The sequence below is a fragment of the Gigantopelta aegis genome, chromosome 2, assembly GCF_016097555.1.
Source record: "Gigantopelta aegis isolate Gae_Host chromosome 2, Gae_host_genome, whole genome shotgun sequence".
In the NCBI taxonomy this organism is placed as follows: Eukaryota; Metazoa; Mollusca; class Gastropoda; order Neomphalida; family Peltospiridae; genus Gigantopelta; species Gigantopelta aegis.
Window position 1 is genome coordinate 51740234 of NC_054700.1, and position 23243 is coordinate 51763476.

Here is a 23243-nt window from a genome sequence, read left to right on the forward strand (position 1 = left end):
GTGAAGTTCAGTACATTATAGGTGTAACAATATGGCAATTATGCATAAGCATAGTGCTGGAGCAAAACCTCAAAATTGGGAAAAAATTATACAAATATTCGGACAAATTGTGCTAACCCGAGACCTTTTTACCATGTATTTTCATCATTCTACCCTCAAAATTATTTATAATCTACCTTTGCAACCCTATTTGGTAGTGATGCTAATATGAATAAATGTTGTTATCCAGATTCGGGCATTTTTGTTTAAGTTGGGCAAAAGCCCCCCTGCCCCCCTACAAAAATGGGAGCCTGTACGTCAATGCCATTAAGTACCTAAGTCCATAATATTAAGATGCGAGATTCACAAGAATCTAGGTCAGCTGTGTCGCAATACTTACAAGTCACAAGAATCTAGGTCAGCTGTGTCGCAATACTTACACGTCACTTGCACGTCATAAGAATCTAGGTCAGCTGTGTCGCAATACTTGCACGTCACAAGAATCTAGGTCAGCTGTGTCGGAATACTTGCACGTCACAAGAATCTAGGTCAGCTGTGTCGCTATACTTGCACGTCACAAGAATCTAAGCCAGCTGTGTCGCAATACTTACACGTCACAAGAATCTAGGTCAGCTGTGTCACAATACTTACACGTCACAAAGCAACTGATCCTAGTTTCAGATGCGAGGTACCAGTAGTTTACCTTTTCCTTTTAACATAAAATTAATTTTGAGCTACCATACAAACATTAGAACAAATAAGAACACAATGCCATACAATTAACTAAATATCCTTTTTGCATAAAAAAAAAAATGAGCAAGACATTGTAAATAAAATATAATGTAATGGTTAAAAAACTGCCAAAAATATTTTATACCGCTTAATAATTGGGGTCAGTGCCATTAAGTATCACTATGCAAATCATATTGTTATAGTTAATTTTGTTTAACGACATCACTAGAGCACATTGATTAATTACTCATCAGCTATTGGAGGTCAAACATTTGGTCATTACGATTCATAGTCATCAGAAGAAAGCTGCTACATTTTTCCTAATACAGCAAGGGATCTTTTATATGCACTTTTCTGCAGACAGGAAAGCACATACCACAGCCTTTTGACCAGTTGTGGTGCACTGGTTCAAACAAGAAGAAACCCAATCAGATGAATGGATCTACCAAGGTGGTTCGATCCTGCGATGCAAACACCTCAAGTAAAGACTCAATCGAAAGAGCTAAATCCCACCCCACATATCGTATTGTATCCCTCTTCCTGGGAATCAAACTGCAACACTGAGTTCACAATACGGCCATAGACCACAATTAATTACACTATAGGTTTCTATACAGCATGAGTGGCTATAACATTTTTATTAATATCAGCAGGCCAATGGATTTTTGTATGTACCTTTGCCTGTCTGGGGGAAACATACCCTGAAAAGGACAACCCCTGTTGTCCAGCTCTTTCTCCCAAGATATTGGTTTAAACAAACACACCCACTAAACCTGGCCGGAGTACACCCATTTTACACAAAAAGCACTACTTTTGCATGGGCCGGGATTACCACAAACAAGTCTTCAGTGTCAACAAGTTACACATGTTTACAAACTACATGCTCTCCCCTGTCAACTTCAGTCAAACAGTTGTCCGTTCAAAGCTGTCAGCCATGAAATAATCACAGTCAAACAGCAGACTACATGCACAGACAAATGGGAATATAACTGTGATCTGTGGCCTTACAAATCGTATCATGACCTCATATTATTACACCTCTAGTATATTCACGTTGGGGCGGGAAGTAGCCCAGTGGAAAAGCACTCGCCTGATGCGCAGTTGGTCTGGGATCGATCCCTGTCAGTGGGCCCATTGGACTATTTCTTGTTCCAGCCAGTGCACCATGACTGTTATATCAAAGACTGTGGTATGTGTTATCCTGCCTGTGGAATGGTGCATATAAAAGATCCATTGTTAGTAATGAAACCATGTAATGAGTATCCTCTCTAAGACTATATGGCAGAATTTTTATCTTATGTTTGACATCCAATAGCCGATGATGAATAAATCAATGTATTTTAAAGGTATTGTTAAACAAAACAAATTTTAAAGGGACATACCCTAGTTTCAACCAGTGAAAATTAACACTAAGTTTAGTTAAAGGGACATACCCTAGTTTCAACCAGTAAAAATTAACACTAAGTTTAATTAGTCTACAAACCTGTAACACATTTGGATAAAGTTACAATTGAGTGAAAGATGAGTCTGTGACTTTGAAATGGTGAAATACCCTCTAAAAATTGAACAAAACTCGACTACATAACTGTTACTTCTCAGACACATATATTTTTTAAAATATGAGCAATGCATTTTGTGATATTAAAAACACCAGGATGACCAAAAACACTAAGAATGTACACAAATGGATAATCTAAATAATAAAATCTAAGTAAAGTATGATTTCAGTTATCAAAAAAGTGCTTTAATAGTATAAAAAAAAATATGCCTTAGTGTTTAAAAACTAGGGAATGTCTCTTTAATTATGCATGCGTGCCTGGAGTGCTTAAATTCTTTATATACGCAGACCTCTTTGCTTAAAGGGAGCTATCACCCTCGCTCCCCATCACTCCCCTGAGACTAGTTCAAGGGAAGTAACTTTTACATCAGTATGGCAATACGTGTATCTTAAATGGCTTCTCATAATCAAAGTTAGGGGCCCAATTAATTACTCCCCTCAATATATTTTCTCGGCAAGGTTTGTATACATCATAACCCACAACACTAGTGACATTCATCTCTCCTTTTTTTTAGGACGGATTTTTCAGGTTTTTGACATTTTTTTATTAATTTATGTCAACTGCGTGCATAATACAAAGCTAATACTTTGACGACTGTGCCAGGGTAAGTAAGGGTAGCACTTGGTGATTGGTTTCTTCCATTTCTCTGTTATGCTATCTATTATGCTACCTTTAAAAACAACACAGTGCATTTAAAATGATTGCAGAGCAAAATCCTTTGGCCTCTACTTCCCCGCATCCCTGTCCCTCAGTAATAAAACCGAGAGTGGTCAGTCAGATTACATATAACAGCACATCAACATATATATTATACATTACAATAATATATATTTTTACACAGAATAAACTTCTGATTACAGGAACAGATTTTAAAAACAAAATACATGCACGCCACATGTATTTGAATGTCATGGCTTTTGAAACTGTTTCCCTAACATTTTGGAAATTTTTGTTTAGTTTGCAGAATGCTCAAGATTATAATAAAATCCTATCTATTTAAGATACAAAAAATACATTTTAATGTAGTGGTTGTGATGTTTTTCCATGAAATTCAATGAATGATGGATAGTTGGATGAAGAAATGAATAAATAAATGAATGTAACTCTAGCATGAAGTATACACTGTGAAGGTAAGTGAATTGTTGGACGAATTAAGTACAAGGTTACAATCACGGCATACATGTTTCCAGTGTTTCTGCCAGAAAGAAATTTTTGGGTATGGCGCTATAAAATTGAGTATTTACAATGTGTGTGCTGAATAAATAGTGGGTATGGGGGGTCCTCCCCCATAATGAAAATGGGTTAGGTTTAAGGTTAGGATTAAGAAAATGATACAGTGATGATAAAGAGCCATTAATTTGGTCAAAATATCAACTTAAAAAATAAAAATTTGGGTATGGCGCCATACCCATTTTACCCTCTGGCAGAAACCCTGGTTTCTGAGCATTGCATAACTACATTTCTATCAGATACTTTTTCCAGTTAACAACAAATAAAAAATAACACATATCTAAATATACAGTGAAACCTCTCCAAACCAGACCCTTTGTAAACTGAAATTCCTTCAAAACATGACTTTTTTTTTTATGGTCCCTTTTTAAAACTCAGTACAGAACTTGACCTCTCTAAACCAGATCTCTCTTAAAACCAGATATTTTACTGGTTCCCGAGGGTGTCTGGTTTACAAGGGGTTTCACTGTACATACCTAAAATAAACAATGATGCTTTACAAATGGTTACTCAAACATTAAGTTAACAGTAACACGCTTTGATTTTATTACAGGTATACAATAAACCGCACTGCTTTGTTTTTCGAGTCTCAAATGGTTGTGTCTTTCTTGAATATTCATTTTCTAGTTTGAGTCAGCAAACAATACACAGACAATACTCAACGACCTATATTTGTACATGTATGAGGTGCAATACTCATTGGGTGTATTTTAAAGTGTGTGTGTGTTTGTGATGGGCACTGTAAATGCTATAGCCTCCGCCACCTCCCACCCCCACCTCCCATTCTGCAGCCCCTGAAACTGATTATCTTGCACAAGTGAACTTAGGGCTATCTCTAACAGCCTCTAGGCGAGTAGAAAATTTTGCCAAATTATCCATTAAACTCCATACCACAACTGGCATATCAAACCCTGTGGTATGTACTACCCAGTCTGTGGGATGGTGCAAATAAAAGATCCCTTGCTGCTAATCGAAAAGAGTAACCCATGAAATGGCGACAGTGGGTTTCCTCTCTCAATATGTGTGTGGTCCTTGACCATATGTCTGATGCCATATAACCATAAATAAAAAATGTGTTGAGTGCATCGTTAACTGAAACATTTCCTCTTTCTTCCATTAAACTTCAAAAATATCAAAATGTATCAATAATTACATTACTTGTTTTTCACCAAATTAAAATAACATCTGTCACTTGTTTTTAAAATTTGCAATTGGCGAGTGTCAGAGCTAGCTAGCCCTGGAACTGATGTTATCCTTGACAAAGGAAGTACAACAGCAGCTAACAAATGTAAGACAAACTGTACTGACAAATAGCTAGCTGGGTATTATATTTATTACCCATTGTCATTCTGGTATCATTTTATAGAACATTTTTAACCAATATTAAATTGTAAGTCAAGCTGAGAACAAGAGACCCTATATAGCTCTCTGGCAGTAATGCTAATATGAATAAACATTGTAATCCAGAACTGGGCACTTTTCGTTAATTTGGGTGGGCAAAAATCAGCCTGCCTTCCCCCCCCCCCCCACCCCCCTACAAAAATGGGAGCCTGTACACCTATGCTGATCCACAGCAAAGATTCAAATCAATACACGGTCTTGGTTATCGACAGACATTTGGATTATAAAGACTCAAATCAATACACGGTCTTGGTTATCGACAGACATTTGGATTATAAAGACTCAAATCAATACACGGTCTTGGTTATCGACAGACATTTGGATTATAAAGACTCAAATCAATACACGGTCTTGGTTATCGACAGACATTTGGATTATAAAGACTCAAATCAATACACGGTCTTGGTTATCGACAGACATTTGGATTATAAAGACTCAAATCAATACACGGTCTTGGTTATCGACAGACATTTGGATTATAAAGACTCAAATCAATACACGGTCTTGGTTATCGACAGACATTTGGATTATAAAGACTCAAATCAATACACGGTCTTGGTTATCGACAGACATTTGGATTATAAAGACTCAAATCAATACACGGTCTTGGTTATCGACAGACATTTGGATTATAAAGACTCAAATCAATACACGGTCTTGGTTATCGACAGACATTTGGATTATAAAGACTCAAATCAATACACAGTCTTGGTTATCGACAGACATTTGGATTATAAAGACTCAAATCAATACACGGTCTTGGTTATCGACAGACATTTGGATTATATAGACTCAAATCAATACACGGTCTTGGTTATCGACAGACATTTGGATTATAAAGACTCAAATCAATACACGGTCTTGGTTATCGACAGACATTTGGATTATAAAGACTCAAATCAATACACGGTCTTGGTTATCGACAGACATTTGGATTATAAAGACTCAAATCAATACACGGTCTTGGTTATCGACAGACATTTGGATTATAAAGAACACCTCTTCACCCAATGTACACAAATGTGTATCATTATCCACATGGTATATAATTATGCAATAAATGGTTATATAACAGTAATATTACGTTTTATTATGGCACAATGTAGTGACTAGTATAAACACTAGTCTACATGGACGGCAGTTTGTGAAATTGACATTGATGCATTTATAGTCCGAACCAAAATGTTAACAACTACGATAAACTGCTCTCCTACCTTTATTTTTCATTAGATTTTAGCCACATTTTGTTCAGACAGAAATCTTCAAAAAAGCATTACAATGGAACAGATTCCACATACTAGATCGCGAAGATCGCATAGGGCAAAAAACATGTAATTTTGTGCCAGTTGCCATTTTGACTTTTTATGGAATACTCTCTAAGAGGGATGAAAGGATATGACTTAATCTAACAACGTCATAACATGTTACGATATAAAAGCAAACGTGATGACGTAATTGGGTTTTTTGTTTTGTTTTTTGTTTTTTAAAGATACCACTAAAGAACATTGATTTTTTATTAATTATGTCACATACTTTGGAGGCTTTCACCCCTCTTGAAGAGTATTCCATAAAAAAGCAACATGGCAGACGGCAGAAAACTGCATGTATTTCGGCCTATGCGATCTGAGCGAAGTTGATACTGGTGACATCTTTACATACTTATATGTAAAATCTGTGTCACTGTAATGGGTTTTTTCACAACTGTACAAAATGTGGGGGGAATGTAATGGTAATTACAGGTAGGAGAGTAATTTATCGTAGTTGTTAACAATTTGGTTCGGACTTCAGATACTGCAACTTGCATTTAAAGGTTAACTTATAATAAAGTAAAGTTAAAACGAGACAAAATATTTCTTTTTTTGCCAAGTTGTAGTCAAATATCAAAAGATGACATTACGTATGTTTTCAATTCTAATAAAGGCTGTTTCAATGTTGTTGGTTGCTTTGCGTGGGGTTGTTTTGGGGTTTTATTGTATAACTCTGTATTAATGGGGGTAAAAAGGCCAAACGTTAACTCTCTTTAACAATGACATACTCCATGTGATTTTTTATTGAATAGTGACATAATTTGTTTTATTTGTATATATAGTGAACATACTGAAAACATTAACATATGTCACATATACAGCGTCCTTGTTTTCTGATAAGTTTTGAATGTACAGCATAGATTTGACATCCAATAGCCAATGATTAACAAATCAATGTGCTCAAGTGGTGTTTAGCATAGGTATTTTGGAAGATGCTTTACAGCGCTTATGTGAAAGCTAAAGTAGGAGTAACACTGTTTACTAGTTATTGTGAATACAACGCATATAGTAAAGTACATTTAAACCATACAACTCATAGTTCACAAATTATTATAAAGATAACCTTTTAAAATGAGAACACAAAATGCATAGTCATGAAGATGAATTTATCCTACAACTACTGTTTGTAGTAATACAGTGAAACCTCTTAAAACCAGACCCTCTGTAAACCGGAATTCCCTCAAAACCAGACATCTTACAGAGTCTCTTCCTAAAAACCAGGACATAACTTAACCTCTCTAAACCGGATCCCTCTTAAAACCAGACATTTGTCTTGGTCACAAGGGTGTCCGGTTTAGAGGGGTTTCACTGTAGATTAAAGCCAAGTCAGAAACTGTTACAAGTATTGATTGTCAAGTGACCCAAGTACTCATGTACTTCAGACATTTTCAGTAGTTTAGTTATTAATATTAATTTTGGACGAGATGTTAGGTAATTTGGTGTGGTGATTATTTATGAATTAAAAGAGTTTTAAAAAAACATTAATTTTTGATGTGAGAAATTTAACATCTTATAATGAATGATATATTAGGAATATTGTTTTGAATCATACTGCTTACAGTGTAGATTGATCACACAAAATAATTCAGGGATGTGATACGCATTTCAAAATAAAAGCTGAAATAATCTTTAAAACACTGAAACCTCCATACTATATAATAAAGGTCATTTTTCAGCATTTCAGATCAAATTCAGTCTACTTTTTGAAAAGCATTTCACACAAAAAAAACTGAAATCAGCAACAAAAAATCTTTAAAAATCACAACCCTGAGCATTTGTGCATAAAGAATGTGGAATATGATCGTTTCGTTATTTTTGATGGAGATCTGGATAAAAATAACAACAGGATGATAATATACGTTATCAGCTTTATCCTGTTCAAGATGAATGAGGAATTCAGTTCAGCAAGTTTCATGGAGTCCCCATTCTTACCGTCACAGGATACAGCCGATATCTTACACAGGGATTCGCCAAATCTCACCAAATTCAACAACTGCCAATTTTAAAAACAATCAGCAAAATTTGTTTTAATTTGGCGAAATAAAAATGTTGTAATAATTGATATGTTTTAAGTAACTGGGTTTCTAAAATGTTTAAAGTTTAACTGATAAGTTGGCAAATCCGTCCACTCACCCAGAACTAGACCCGTTACATCAATTAGCCTGTTATTCTCTACATAAAATACAAGAATATTTGAACAAAATCAGGTCATGGACGTTTTTACGAACTTGGACAACGCACTGTCGACACGCAAGACAAACAAATAGACGAGAAATAAGACAATGTAGATGACAATGTTGGATATAGACTCGAACATGAATCTCGGGGCGAAGATCTTCCACACCATGAGATGTCTGCGATGCATGGCGGCAGCCACCACTGATCCCAGCAGCTGCAAAATATAACATTAAACATTAAATGATGAAATAGTTTTTGCAAATATACTGATGGAAAAAAGTACGGGATCACCCCAACACTAACAGGAAAGAAGAAGAAGTTTGTTTTGTTTAACAACACCACTAGAGCACACTGATCTATTGGATGTCAAACATATCGTAATTTTGACATATAGTCTTAGAAAGGAAACCCGCTACATTTTTTTCATTAGTAGCAAGGGACCTTTTATACGCACCATCCTATAAACAGGATAGCGCATACCAAGGCCTTTGATATGGAAAAATGTAGAAGGGTTTCCTCTAAGACTATTATAGTATATGTCGGAATTACCAAAACATGTTGCATCCAGTACTCTAGTGGTGTCATTAAACAAAACAAACTTTTAACTATCTTGACGAATGACTACGAACCAAAATTACCGTAATGGAAGGAAGGAAATGATTTATTTAAGGACCCACACAACACATTTTATTTACGGTTATATAGTGTTGGACATATGATTTAAAAGGACCACACAGATACTGAGGGAGGAAACCCGCTGTCACCATTTCATGGGCTACTCTTTTCGATTAGCAGCAAGGGATATTTTATATTCACCATCCCATAGACAGGATAGCACATACCACAGCCTTTGATGTACCAGTCGTTACCTTAATGGACGAGAACAAGATAAATCCCAGCACCAGCTTGAACAGATTCGTCCTCAGGGAAATTCCGTCATTGTACACAGCGAAATCTCCTCTCCAGGGGGCGCTACTCCTATGTCTTTGCGTCATCGCCAAACACAGAACTCCTTCCAGATACGGCCAAAACAAATACAGCGAACACGCGACCGTGAAGAAAATGTGACCCGCAAACGTGTTGCTGATAGCCAGGGGGCCGGCTATCAAAGCGCTGACCTCATCGCCGTGGAAACCAATGAAGGCACTCTCCCATTTGATGGACGGTATGGTGGTTTGGTGTCCAGTGCCGTAGAACATGAGAGACATCAGTAGGCCATGGGTGACTAGAGTGGACCACGATATCTCGACTGTGCTGTCATCTGAAAAAAAATACATATATATTTTTAATAATACACTTTTTGCACAGTTCTTTACACTGTGTTTTAATTTAACTCTTCATTTTTTATCTTGATGTTGATCATCACATCCATTTTGCATTTACCATAGTTTGACACCCAACAGCCCATGTATTTTTCATGCTGGGGAACATCTATTCTATTCTTTTTAATAATACAATGCCATGTACCATGACCATAACAGTACGTGTATAGGCTGTGTGATGGAAAAGAAAGTCCCATCTCTCCCATGAAAATTGTCCATAACATAAAATCTGGCCATATTTTTACCCCTGCCATGTAATGTTTTGCAATCCTAAGACCATCTCCTCCTTTAGAAGTATACTGATGGCAGGGGTAGAATTTTAAAAATTTCAGGGCAAGGCCATTTTGGCTTTGGGTTTGAGGAAATGTTTGGGGCACCAAGGCCAGTGGGCAGGGCACCAAGGGCAACATTTCTTTCAAGGGTAGGGCACCAAGGCCACTTTCTGTAAAGTTTTCACTGATGCGAGTGAGAGATGAGGTTCCCTGCGCAGAACAGTCTTTATAGAGCGACTGCGCAGTTACTTCTCGGCGACCACGTGGTTCTCGGATCTGTGGCTTGTAAACAATAACAATATGGCTGCGCCCATCGAAATTGCGTGTCTGAGAGTCGGCAATAATTTCTTTGGATTTCTGTTCTTATGGACGAATACACGGCAAGTGACAAATGCTGCAAAGTTCAATTTAGTTGGTACCAGGCATGAGAAGGGCACTAGGGCATACAAGGAAGGCAACCACGGCTACTTATGGCCGTGGACACGGTCCAATTTATTGGGGCACCGCGTCCAGTAACAAGGGCACCTACGGCACTAGCCGTAGTGCCGTGGGCCAAAATCGATCCCTATGATGGCATTACAAAATAGCAAGCATTCTGAGAGTACTGTTAATGCAATACATGTCCCCTACCAAACCTAACAAATTTTTGTATCTCCTAATTTCAAGGGCCATAACTCCATCAAAAATGGTTAAATCGCTATAAAAGTCAAACTTGATCTGTAGCAGTACATGATAAAGCTATACCCAACAGTTCAGCTCAATATCTCAAGGCATTCTAAAAAAAAAACATCCAGAAAACTATATGTGGGAAAGACTGGCTGAAGGATGGATGGACAGACGGACGGACGGACAGATGGACATGAAACCTATAGTCTGCTCCGGTTGGACCGGTAGGGGACTAATAAGACTTACAGTACAGAGTGCCAGCAACCAATAACTCTGTAAACCAGAAATCCCTTGAAACCAGGCCTGGTGCTTATAAAACGTTTAGAGTCCAGACTCGAGACTCTAATAAGAGTCTGATACACTAATGTCATGACAACGCCATACAAATTGTATGTGTGTGACATCATTAGAGATTGAGTCTGTAATAGAGTCGGAGACACTAATGTCATGACAACGCCATACAAATTGTATGTGTGTGACATCATTAGAGATTGAGTCTATAATAGTCGGAGACAGTAATGTCATGACAACGCCATACAAATTGTATGTGTGTGACATCATTAGAGATTGAGTCTGTAATAGAGTCGGAGACACCAACGTCAAGACAACGCCATACAAATTGTATGGGTGTGACATCATTAGAGATTGAGTCTGTAATAGAGTCGGAGACACTAATGTCATGACAACGCCATACAAATTGTATGTGTGTGACATCATTAGAGATTGAGTCTGTAATAGAGTCGGAGACAGTAATGTCATGACAACGCCATACAAATTGTATGTGTGTGACGTCATTAGAGATTGAGTCTGTAATAGAGTCGGAGACACTAATGTCATGACAACGCCATACAAATTGTATGTGTGTGGCGTCATTAGAGACTGAGTCTGTAATAGAGTCGGAGACACCAACGTCATAACAACGCCATACAAATTGTATGTGTGTGACGTCATTAGAGATTGAGTCTGTAATAGAGTCGGAGACACTAATGTCATAACAACGCTATACAAATTGTATGTGTGGGACGTCATTAGAGATTGAGTCTGTAATAGAGTCGGAGACACTAATGTCATAACAACGCCATACAAATTGTATGTGTGGGACGTCATTAGAGATTGAGTCTGTAATAGAGTCGGAGAGAGTAATGTCATGACAACGCCATACAAATTGTATGTGTGTGACATCATTAGAGATTGAGTCTGTAATAGAGTCGGAGACCCCAATGTCATAACAACGCTATACAAATTGTATGTGTGTGACATCATTAGAGATTGAGTCTCTAATAGAGTCTCAGACACTAATGTCATGACAATGCCATACAAATTGTATGTGTGTGACATCATTAGAGATTGAGTCTGTAATAGAGTCAGAGACAGTAATGTCATGACAACGTCATACAAATTGTATGTGTATGACATCATTAAAGATTGAGTCTGTAATAGAGTCGGAGACAGTAATGTCATGACGTCATACAAATTGTATGTGTGTGACGTCATTAGAGATTGAGTCTGTAATAGAGTCGGAGACACTAATGTCATGACAACGCCATACAAATTGTATGTCTGTGACGTCATTAGAGACTGAGTCTGTAATAGAGTCGGAGACACTAATGTCATGACAACGCCATACAAATTGTATGTGTGTGGCGTCGTTAGAGATTGAGTCTGTAATAGAGTCGGAGATACTAATGTCATGACAACGCCATACAAATTGTATGTGTGTGACGTCATTTGAGATTGACGTCATTAGAGATTGAGTCTGTAATAGAGTCGGAGACACTAATGTCATGACAACAGCATACAAATTGCCCCAGACCCTTTTTCAGTCCCTTTTCAAACATCAGTACAGAACATACCGTCTCTAAACTGGATACCCCGTATAACTGACCTGTTTACTTGGTCCCATAGGTGCCCGGTTTATAGGGGTTATGTAAAGCAAACACAAGTTATATGATCAGTGCTTTCTTGAACAACATGTGATGGCAACTATTTCAATGAAATTTCAGGAAATAGTTAAACAAACTTAAAGTAATATATGAACATATACCATTTTATACAAAGTCTGTGGGATGGTGCATATAAAAGATCCCTTGCTGCTAATCGAAAAAAGTAGCCCATGAAGTGGCAACAGCGGATTTCCTCTCTCAATACCTGTGTGATCCTTAACCATATGTCCAACGCCATTTAACCGTAAATAAAATATGTTGAGTTTATCATTAAATAAAACATTTCCTTTCTTTTATATAAAATAATTCATTATGTCTGTATAAAATACAAAGAATGTGATTAAATGTGGGATCGAATGTCACTAACGGCAATATGGGGTTGAATGTTACTAATATCCATGGCTGTAGTCACACAAATACACAGGGAACATACTCCCGTTACACCAGAGGAGAAATTTTGTTAACACTGGTTGACCTAAATATGGATTAGGAGTTTATTGAGGGGTTACTTTTTATGGGTGTATGTTCCACCAATGTTTAGATTGGCAATTAAAAAAAAAATCAGTATATTTGTAGTAAGTTTTTTCATAAATTAGCTTTCTGACACTACTGATGACAGTTTAGGTTGCTGTCATTCCCTTGTTCTCTTATTTTTTTCCATCAGTACATATGTTACTAAACGTAGGCTATAGAAATGTACTTTCGCATTAAATGACCACTCATTAAAAGCCAGAGAAATTTATATTTGCATAAAAATAAGTGAGTATTGACAATTAACATCATTTTACATTTTTCAGTATTTCAAAAAAATCCAAACTGTATACTGGGAAGGTAGGATATAATTTCTTTAATCCACCCCCCCCCCTAAAAAAAGTCAATAAAAAATACCCCTGATAAATTTCTATGGATGCTTTGAATGGGGGGGGGGGGAGGGGGGGAGACACAGTAAACATTTAAGTATACTTTACATTTGTGAAAATATTGCTAGCATACAGACATGTCAACATTCCCAGAATCCGCAGGAAGAAACTCCTGGTATTTGATCAAGTCTCCCATTTTAAGTGACATCTCCCACCCTCCATCCCCCTAAAATAAAACCCACCCCACCCTATAGGGTACTGTCAATGTGTGTTACCTGTACGTGGTGGTAAACCTGCTGAATATAGCTCCAAGAAGAAAAAACAGGCGATCAAGCCGAGCAAGATACTGGGGGAGAATCGGTCGCCTAGCAACAAGACGAGGAAGAGGCCGATGCCCGTGAGCAGATGAACAATGCTGGCACTGTACACCGAGCCCAGACCGTAGACTGTTGGCGGTTTGTCCTCCACGGAATCATTCTGCAGCTCTATCTATAGAGAAAATAACATTCAGAGTGGTCAAAAGAACAGCCTGATGTCCGTTTTTGAAACTGAAATGTACAAGTCATGTAAATTTATGTCTATTTATATATAATACCATACAATGTAGTTACTGTAGGTAGTACTAAACCAAATAATTTCCGGCTGGGTCAAAGTTCGACGTTTGGTGATTTATGTGAGTGTGCTGGTTGGAAAACAAATTAGTTTCATCTGAGCAAAACATGTATGCAGTTTTATTTCATCTAGTACCACTGTATCAAGTAGCATTGTGCTTGAAACATGTATGCAGTTTTATTTCATCTAGTACCACTGTATCAAGTAGCATTGTGCTTGAAACATGTATGCAGTTTTATTTCATCTAGTACCACTGTATCAAGTAGCATTGTGCTTGAAACATGTATGCAGTTTTATTTCATCTAGTACCACTGTATCAAGTAGCATTGTGCTTGAAACATATATATGGTGTACCTGTAAACAAAACTACTCAAATTTTGTGCTGAACTAGGGTAGTCATAGACACTACCATTATCTCTGAAATGAGTAGCTTGACCCCCAATTGTTTCTAATTCACTTTAAGGGTGAGGGGTGGGAGTATTTATATTTGTTGTGTTTATTTTTATTGATACGCTGCAGGTATCGACATAATAATTATGTTACTACTGTCATCTATGGCATTTGATTTGGCAGTATACACCCTGTAGTTTTTAATTCTAAATAAATTAAGTGCTAATTTTAAAATGGTTACATATGTACATGTACAGTGTACATGGACATTTGTTATTTGTGGTGGGTTAATTTGATCACTATTACAGAACTTTACATTTCCATGCATCATGTTTTTAAAAATAAAATTGTTAAATATACATGTATAGTGCTAAAAAAGCCCTAGTAACACTTTATGCCACTAAGGCAGAATGCTTGTCTGTTTCAGAACATTACTAATGAAAATAACAAGAAAAGTGCACATAAATAAATAAGATAAATCAATAAGTAAATATAAATCAATCTATCAATCAATCATGTCAATCATGTAGTTAAAAATTCAATCTTAAAAACTCAACAAAAAAAACTAAAATCATAATGAATTTTATCAGTTATAAAGTTCTGTAGCTGCTACACTTTTGTGCATGTATTATGGCCTACACTGCTTAGGATGATGCTAAACAAAACCCATTTTGCATTTAAACAGCACCCTGGACAATAACAACCAATCATTAACCCACTGACCTGGACAACCAGCTCAAATAGCTGAGGTGTGTTCTCAGGACAGCATACTTAATTTAAATGGATATAAGCAAAACACTTGACTGAAACCAAAAAGTAATTTTACCTATTTACAAATTGCTGTTTGTGGAATTCTATCATTATTTCCACAAATTAAATTTCAAGTGTATTTAACTAATACATATATACATTTAGAAGAATAAAATTACCTTTAGCTGGTTGTAAACTTGTGGAATGAGCTGGGGTAGACTGGTTCCATAGAAAGCCGCACTGGCTTTAGATGTTGCCAGCTGCAGCACACACAAGGGTCCGGCCACAAGGGAGACAACTGAGATGAGAAGAGTTCCATACACCAGCCAAGGAAGGACCATGTGCTGCCAGGATGGGAGGGAATCGAATACCACCTGCGGGAGTCCTTGCAGCGCCCAGAATAAAGCACAACAAACTGCACAGAACGGATATCCGTATTTATAACAGATCATGGAGAAAGTGGTGGAATTTAAATTGCCATAATGCTGCATCCACTTGCGTGTGAGGTAAGTGAAAAGTGCAACACAAGAAACACTAAAAAAGTAACGGAAGTTTCTCAAGGATTTTCTCTCGCCAATGAGGTTAGCCAGAGGATCGGCAAATATTGTAGAAGTACAGTTCACCTGCTCTTCACGGCACATTCGGAAGTTTGTCATTAATTTAAGGCACAGACTACAGGCCGCTGTGGTCATTAAGCACACCACCGCTGGGTTCGTAATGACTTCACCAATATCAAACGTGACTCGTGTTTTCTTCTGTCTGTAGGTTACATCCGGATGACTTTGCACCGCCAGCGACACGCTGCTTAAGTTCGTACGGACGGCTTTTAGACAGTAAAGCCAGACCATGGTCTGGGTCAGAAACAGCAACACCCTGTCTTCATAGACGACGAAACTGTTTGAAAAGAAACTACAAAAATAAATAACGCAGATCAAACTCGCGAACAGATCTAACATGGATGCACATGTTTTCCTGTCAGACTGAGTTTCTTCTTTCGATGACAATGACAATTTCACCAACACGCACAGCACTAAAACAACAACAGATCCAAACTGAATGAGCACCAATGGATGGAGGAATTCCGTTATCATCTGAATAATTGCGTAAAGAAGATAAAGAACAGAAACCACCACCACAACTAAAGTCCTGACTAGTATTTTCTCGTCGCTGATATTTTTTGTAACAAAAAAGTATATGTTGCCTAGCAACCCCACAGCCAGTGTTATGATTCCAATGACCATCAAAGAAATGTCGAACTTGGCCCAGATTGATCGACACACTTCACGGACATCGGCGATATACTTCATGTAATTTGACTGAAGTGTTTTCAGTCTCCCCAGCATGCCAGTTGTCTCCCCTTCTGTCACCATAGCTGTCAGTAATCGCTGAAGTTCATTTTCGGAATTTCTAAGCAGTTCTTCCTGCTGATGAAACCGGTCTAGTGGCAAGTCTGATGCAATTTTGGAGTAGCTCGTAAGATACTGACTCATCTGATATGCATTCAGTCGAAGTGCTTTAATTGTGTGGTAGACCTGAAATTGTTTTGAAATCAACAACATTTATTCAGCCTTACAGAGTTTGTTTAAATCACAGCGCCACTAAAAACTTTGTGTAGTAGACCTGAACTTGTTTATAAATCCACATTTATAAATTCAGCCTTATCTGGAGGACACGAAAATCAAAATTTACAGGAAAAAATGTATAATCGTATGATGGACCTGAAATAGCTTTAAAATCAACAATATTTATTCAGCCTTGTATGTGTCTGGGCTAGCTCTGGTTGAGCAGAATATTTCGCCAAATTATTAATTAAACTTTTTCTGTGAATGCATTTTATATGAAAGGCAAAGATGCACTCTCTGGAATTCATTGTAAAGATTTCAGCCAATAGATTTACAACTAGTTTTAAATGGTAAAAATATTCTAAGTGAAGAAGAAAATAAAGAAATATTTTTTCATGTACATAAGTATATAAATGAAACAAAACAATTCCCTTAAGTAGTAAATAAAGTATGGATCTTTAAAATTATTACTATTTATTTATTTTATTGCCAATGATATTATTATTATTTGTGTAGCCATTACATAATCATTGCGATGCCTTGTTCTTGTTGTGTTTTGTGTTTTCTTTTATCAAACCTGCTGTCTAATTATCGAACACATACAAAACTTTATTGTGTCTCTTTTTTTTTTTTTCCTTTATTCTTTCTTTTTTCAATAATATTTTCAATAATATAAAATATATTACTGTCGTAATATGTATGTATTTTGGAGAAGGCCTAGTAAGTTGTGTAACTTGTGCCTAATCCCATTTGTTCTTTAAAAAGCAATAAAGTATCTTTCAATTAAACTTTAAAAATTGTAAAAACCCAGTTATTTTCTAACAAAACAGCAATAATTGCATGAAATTATTTCACAAAATTAAAATAAAATTTGCCAATTGTTTTTAAAATTCGCATTTGGCGAATTTGGTGAGTGCCAGAGCTAGCTGTAGCCCTGTGTGTAAAATACATTTAATTCATGAGGTAGTAAAAAGCATTAATATAAAATACTAAAATTCCCTTTCAAGTTCCTTGTTATTTTTTTTATTATTAAATGATAACAACTGTGCATATGCTGCCACTTATAAAACAGAAATATGTATGAGGTGGTGCTGGCTTAAAGATGGATAATTCAAAATGATTGCGGTCAAGCCATATTGATTTTTTTGCATGGTAGTTACCAAGCAAATGTACTCATGATTCTAGTAAATGAGTTCATCATTTGGTGCCTCAACAAATTAACATGGGCGGGATGTAGCCCAGTGGTACGGTGCTCACTCGATGCGTGGTCGGTGAGAGATCGATCCCCATCGGTGGGTCCATTGGGCTACTTCTCATTCCAGCCAGTGCACCACGACTGGTATATCAAAGGTTGTGGGATGGTGCATATAAAAGATCCCTTGTTGCTAACTGAAAAGAGTAGCCCATGAAGTGGCGACAGCGGGTTTCCTCTCTCAATATATGTGTGGTCTTCAACTATATAACCGTAAATAAAATGTGTTGAGTGTGTCGTTAAATAAAACATTTCCTTCTTTACCAATAAACATAGATTTGGTTAATATTTTCCATATTGTGAAAAAACACTTTTAAGTATATAAATATGATAAAACACTTTTAAGTATATAAATATGATAAATCACTTTTAAGTATATAAATATGATAAATCCTCCATTTACTATGACAATGTATAATGTATAGGATTCTTGTTCTTACCTGTTTTATTTCACTGTTGCTGGTTTTCCACCACGGGCAGTGATTAAACAGATCTGTGATAACCATGCCCAGGCTGGAGAATGGAATAGGTATACCCAAAAGTAGAGCTACAGTCGGGACAATATCGGTCTGGGCCACAGTCTTGTCAGGACCCTGAAAAGTAGAACAATTAGTAGCGAGTAATCAAATATGAACAATTATGATAGAATTACATTTGTACATCAGGGAGTTCACTGCCTTTAAAAGTAGGAGGCTGTTTGATAAAAGCAGATGTTTTTACCAAGTGCAGAAAAGTATATAAATGTAATCATGAAAAGTTGGCAGCAATAAAAGCTATTGTAGCCATGGAAACTTGCTGCCTTGTACCTTCTAATGAACACACTGAATATGGAAATGCAACATAAAGTAAGATTTGGTGCTGTACAAAAATGATGTCATTTGTACTGGGCTGTAAACAAATAGTGAACACAGTGTTACCAGCACAGACGATGTCATTTGTACTGGGCTGTAAACAAATAGTGAATACAATGTTACCAGCACAGACGATGTCATTTGTACTGGGCTGTAAACAAATAGTGAATACAATGTTACCAGCACAGACGATGTCATCTGCAGCCGGGACTGTTAGTCTAAATGAATGTTTCATATGGGCAATAAAATGTAATTACCAAGGCAGATGATGTCATCTGTACAGTGCTGTAAACAAACAGTCCGGCTTCCAGTTCATCATCACTGTCACCTCCATGGTCCCCTGTGTTTGTCATTCCGTGATCGCCAAAAACAAACAGGATTGTGTCGTCCTTCAAATAGCGGGTCACATTTCTAGATTAAAACAAAAACACAATAACAGATAACATTAAAGGTGCATAGTTCACTAAACATATGGCACGATACTTCTCGTTAAAACTAAAAACTTTGGGCCAAATTTATGAAAGCTATTTTTATTAAATGCAGGTGTTTAAGCATTTTAAATACATGCGTGTAAAATATAAACAGGCTTTGTAAATACAGCCCTTCTTGTTTAAAATGTTTACGATTTTTTAAATATTTAATCAATTTAATTTTTGTCCCCAGATAGGCATCCAGCCTTGAGGCAACTGTCTTACAATTATTTAGTTATATATATATAAAATTATATATAAATACACATAATATACATTGTACGTAATCACATGTACATCAATACTTTTTTAGAATATTCATATACAAGTGTATCTGACCATCCAGTGTCATTTTGGTTGTGTTAATATCTACAGTTCTAAGCTCATGTACACGTATAATGTGGGGCGGAACATAGCCCAGTGGTAAAGTGCTCGCCAGATGTGCAGTTGATTTAGGATCGATCCCTTTCAGTGGGCCCATTGGGCTATTTCTTGTTCCAGCCAGTGCACCATGACTGGTATATCAAAGGCTGTGGTATGTGCTATCCTATCTGCAGATTGGTGCATACAAAAGATCCCTTACTAGTAACTGAAAAATGTACCAGGTTTTCCCTCTAAAACTACATGTCAAAATTACCAAATGTTTGACATCCAATAGCCGATGATCAATACATCAATGTGCTCAAGATTGTAGTGTTGTTGAACAAAACAAACTTTAACTTTTAATGTACAATGTAGGTGGCTTCATTTGACGATTTGTTCACACAAGTTTACTTTTGAGTAAACCCATTTTTCATTCACTCATTAAGTTTAAGTCATCATTTAGATGGTCATGACGGGTTAGACAAAAATGAAATGTCAGGTTACCTGAATTTGTTTTGGGGTTACCCATAAATGGATTACGCAAATTTACAATTCTCTGGGAAGGACACAGTGATAAACTTTATGTAGGTACAGTGTTCATCAAATATTTGAGAAAGACACTAGGTGACTATAGCCCTCACAGAATCTATGAGTTACATGTATGTACATGTTAAATACATAAACATTCACTATCAGGGACCAAGGGCCAGTGGATTTGGCAAGCATTGTCAGTTAGGGTGCCACTGCATTTTTCTTATCAGAGACGAAATCTGATTTTGGAGACACAACGTCAAGTAAGGAGGGTGGTAAAATTTTACGCCTGCAATATTTTCTAAACTTGTGAAAATTGATCAGTAACTACTGTTTAATGGTTTAAAATTGTGTCGCGATCTCTAAAACTTGCATAGTGAATCGCAATGCGATACTGAACAAAATATTCCCCGACAACTAGATACATCTACATGTATGTATACCTTATTAAATCATCCATCTGTGTAAGTTTGTGTGCCATGGCTGGATGATTTGGTCCAAATCTATGTCCACAGTGATCGACACCAAGAAGGTGGGCAATGAGCACATCCCAGTTCTGTTTTTTCAACTGCGGCATGAGATGTTTTATTACTGTATTATCACATACATGTATATCTTTGACATTGAAAGATGGAATTGGAAACGATTTAGAAAATTGTCTTGGGAAAAGATCCATCCATGTTTCATCTCCAATAAAATTTACCTTCTTGTCATGCTTCACTAACTGGTTAATAATATTGTCTTCAACTATTTCCGAACTTCCAAAGTTGGAAACTAGGTCAACAAACGTGGGCAGACTACCGGTTGTAAGTCCTTTTAATCGTTGCAGTGTAGTTGTTGGAGGATCAGCAATAAACTTGTACAGTCTGGCATTGTTAGGATGTCTGTTTAAGAGCTGATGAACCATCGGGAATTTATTTTTAAATGCTGGCAGCTCCAATTCATTGCGTAAGCTTGTGTTATAATTAAGGAAATCGTATTTAAGTGCATCAATTAAAATTATGACTGCCTTCTTATAGCGCATATGCATCCAGCAGCCGCCTTCACCGTGGTCATCGGCTTGTACTGCGAAATCAACATTGCATGAACTACTCTGATTCACAGTCGCTCGCATTAAGAGAAAGCCTTTTGTAAAAATTAGTGTTCCTGTGAAATAAATAGTAACTAGCAAACAAATTAGAGACAGAAGTCGTAACCCGTGTGTATCCATTTCACTTAAGATTGCAAAATATGTGTATGTACACGTGCCAGTCAACGTATGTAAACAAAATACTGTGATTTGTTTACAGACGTGTTTCTTCCAAGGAGGCAGACATCTTGATTTTCAGAAGTGAAAAAGTGTTTGCTTTTGATTGGCTAATATTTTAGGAGCAACAATCTGAAAAAACAGTTTACTAAATAACAAGTTATATATCACTGCTAAGAGGAGAGGTGGCGGCGCCCAGTAGTGGTGGGTCGGTTTAACTAATATTTATTTACCGTTAACATATATGTGTATGCGGTTTTGGGGTCGGCCAACAGGTGCAACACGATTGTAAAAAGTTTGTTTTGTTTAACAACACCACTAGAGTACATTGATTTATTAATTGTCGGCTATTGAATATGTCAAACATTTGGTAATTTTGACATGTAGTGTTAGAGAGGAAACCCGCTAGCCTACATTTTTTCATTAGTAGCGAGGGATGTTTTATATGCACCATCCCACAGACAGGACAACTTACCACGGCCTTTGGTATACCAGTCGTGGTGCACTAGAAAGAGAAATAGCCGGATGGAACCACCGACGGGGTTCAATCCCAAACCGATCGCGCATCAAGCGAGCGCCTTACCATTGGGTACGTCCTGCCCCCAGCATGATTGTAAGTCAAACATGATTGTAAGTTAAACATGATTGTAAGTCAAACATGATTGTAAGTCAAACATGATTGTAAGTTAAACATCCTCGTGTGACGCTAACATAAGCCCGGCTAACGTTCGTGTATTATCTTCTATGATACATGTAACATAGAGAATAACTAGTTAATGACGTCAGATATCTGCTTTTTCCATTCGGCCTGAACAGGATAAAGCAGATATTCGACGCCATTAACTAGTTATTATTATAAAAATTAAGGGAAAAATCTAGCCTATTATTTATGTTATATGATGATCTAGAGGTCAAACGAGCGATTTTGTAATGTAGGCAATGTGTGCAACGTCACATGAATGACGTCAAAAGTCATATCCTGCTAGTAGCAGGATATGACTTTGCTTTGTCCGTCATCATATTATGTAAATAGAAACGGTGGTTGCAGGATAAATAAAATTTAAAAATCGCTGCTGCTATAAGTGGGGATCATCTTGGTCACATTTAGAATATTTTTTTTTTTTTAAATACATTACAGCACAATGCAATGTAACAGGTACTTTTTTTCCAAAAATTACTTTTTACGAATTTTGCCATATATAAATATAGTACGTCTTAAAACTAATTATTACAGTGGTGGATCTAAGGGGGCCCTATACCCCCACGACCCTAATTTTTGCGACAGTTATATTTTTCTTCTCTCTTTTTTTTTTTTATTTCTTCTTCTTTTTTCTGTTTTTTTTTCTTCAACGTTGGAGAATCCGAGGAATCCCTTCGGGATGCTATGATAACCCCAATTTTATGTTATGGATCAGAAATATGGGGCACTAGCAGATGCAAAATTATAGAAGTTGTGCAAATAAAATGTTGTAAATACCTGCTTACGGTTGGGAAATCAGCCAAAAAATTATTTTGTGTCGGGTGAGTGTGGTAGGGTCCATCTTCAACTTATTTATATGACAAGAGTTATCAAATATTGGTGTAAACTTATTCAACTACCACTTTTCAGATTACCTTGTCAAAGTTATTTGATGTTAAGATCTTTAGATGATGTTGGGTACATTAATTGGGCTACAAAAGTGAAACAAATTTTATTTAATTATGGTTTTGTTTTTGTATGGCTATGTCAGGATGTAGGTGCTATTGATTTGTTTATCTCATTGTTTA

The 23243-nt window shown here is 36.7% G+C and overlaps 1 protein-coding gene across 1 annotated transcript; it reads right to left on the reverse strand.

The window, feature by feature from the left end:
- Positions 1-6407: 6407 nt before the first annotated feature.
- Positions 6408-21526, reverse strand: LOC121386858 (GPI ethanolamine phosphate transferase 3-like). Its single transcript, XM_041517884.1, has 7 exons — positions 20674-21526; positions 19124-19277; positions 18456-18608; positions 15381-16733; positions 13725-13938; positions 9256-9647; positions 6408-8600 (listed from the first exon to the last, which is right to left on the reverse strand). Exons 1-7 carry the CDS (start codon positions 21438-21440, stop codon positions 8412-8414), a joined length of 3222 nt encoding a protein of 1073 aa, XP_041373818.1. The 5' UTR covers positions 21441-21526; the 3' UTR covers positions 6408-8411.
- Positions 21527-23243: the final 1717 nt, after the last annotated feature.

Excerpts from the sequence above, each read along its gene's own strand:
- LOC121386858 (XM_041517884.1), bottom strand. The coding sequence starts at position 21,440 with ATGGATACACACGGGTTACGACTTCTGTCTCTAATTTGTTTGCTAGTT. Across the intron at positions 19,278-20,673 it reads CAGATGGATGATTTAATAAG|AAATGTGACCCGCTATTTGA; the intron begins GTATACATACAT and ends GTTTTAATCTAG. Across the intron at positions 16,734-18,455 it reads GCAACAGTGAAATAAAACAG|GTCTACCACACAATTAAAGC; the intron begins GTAAGAACAAGA and ends AAACAATTTCAG.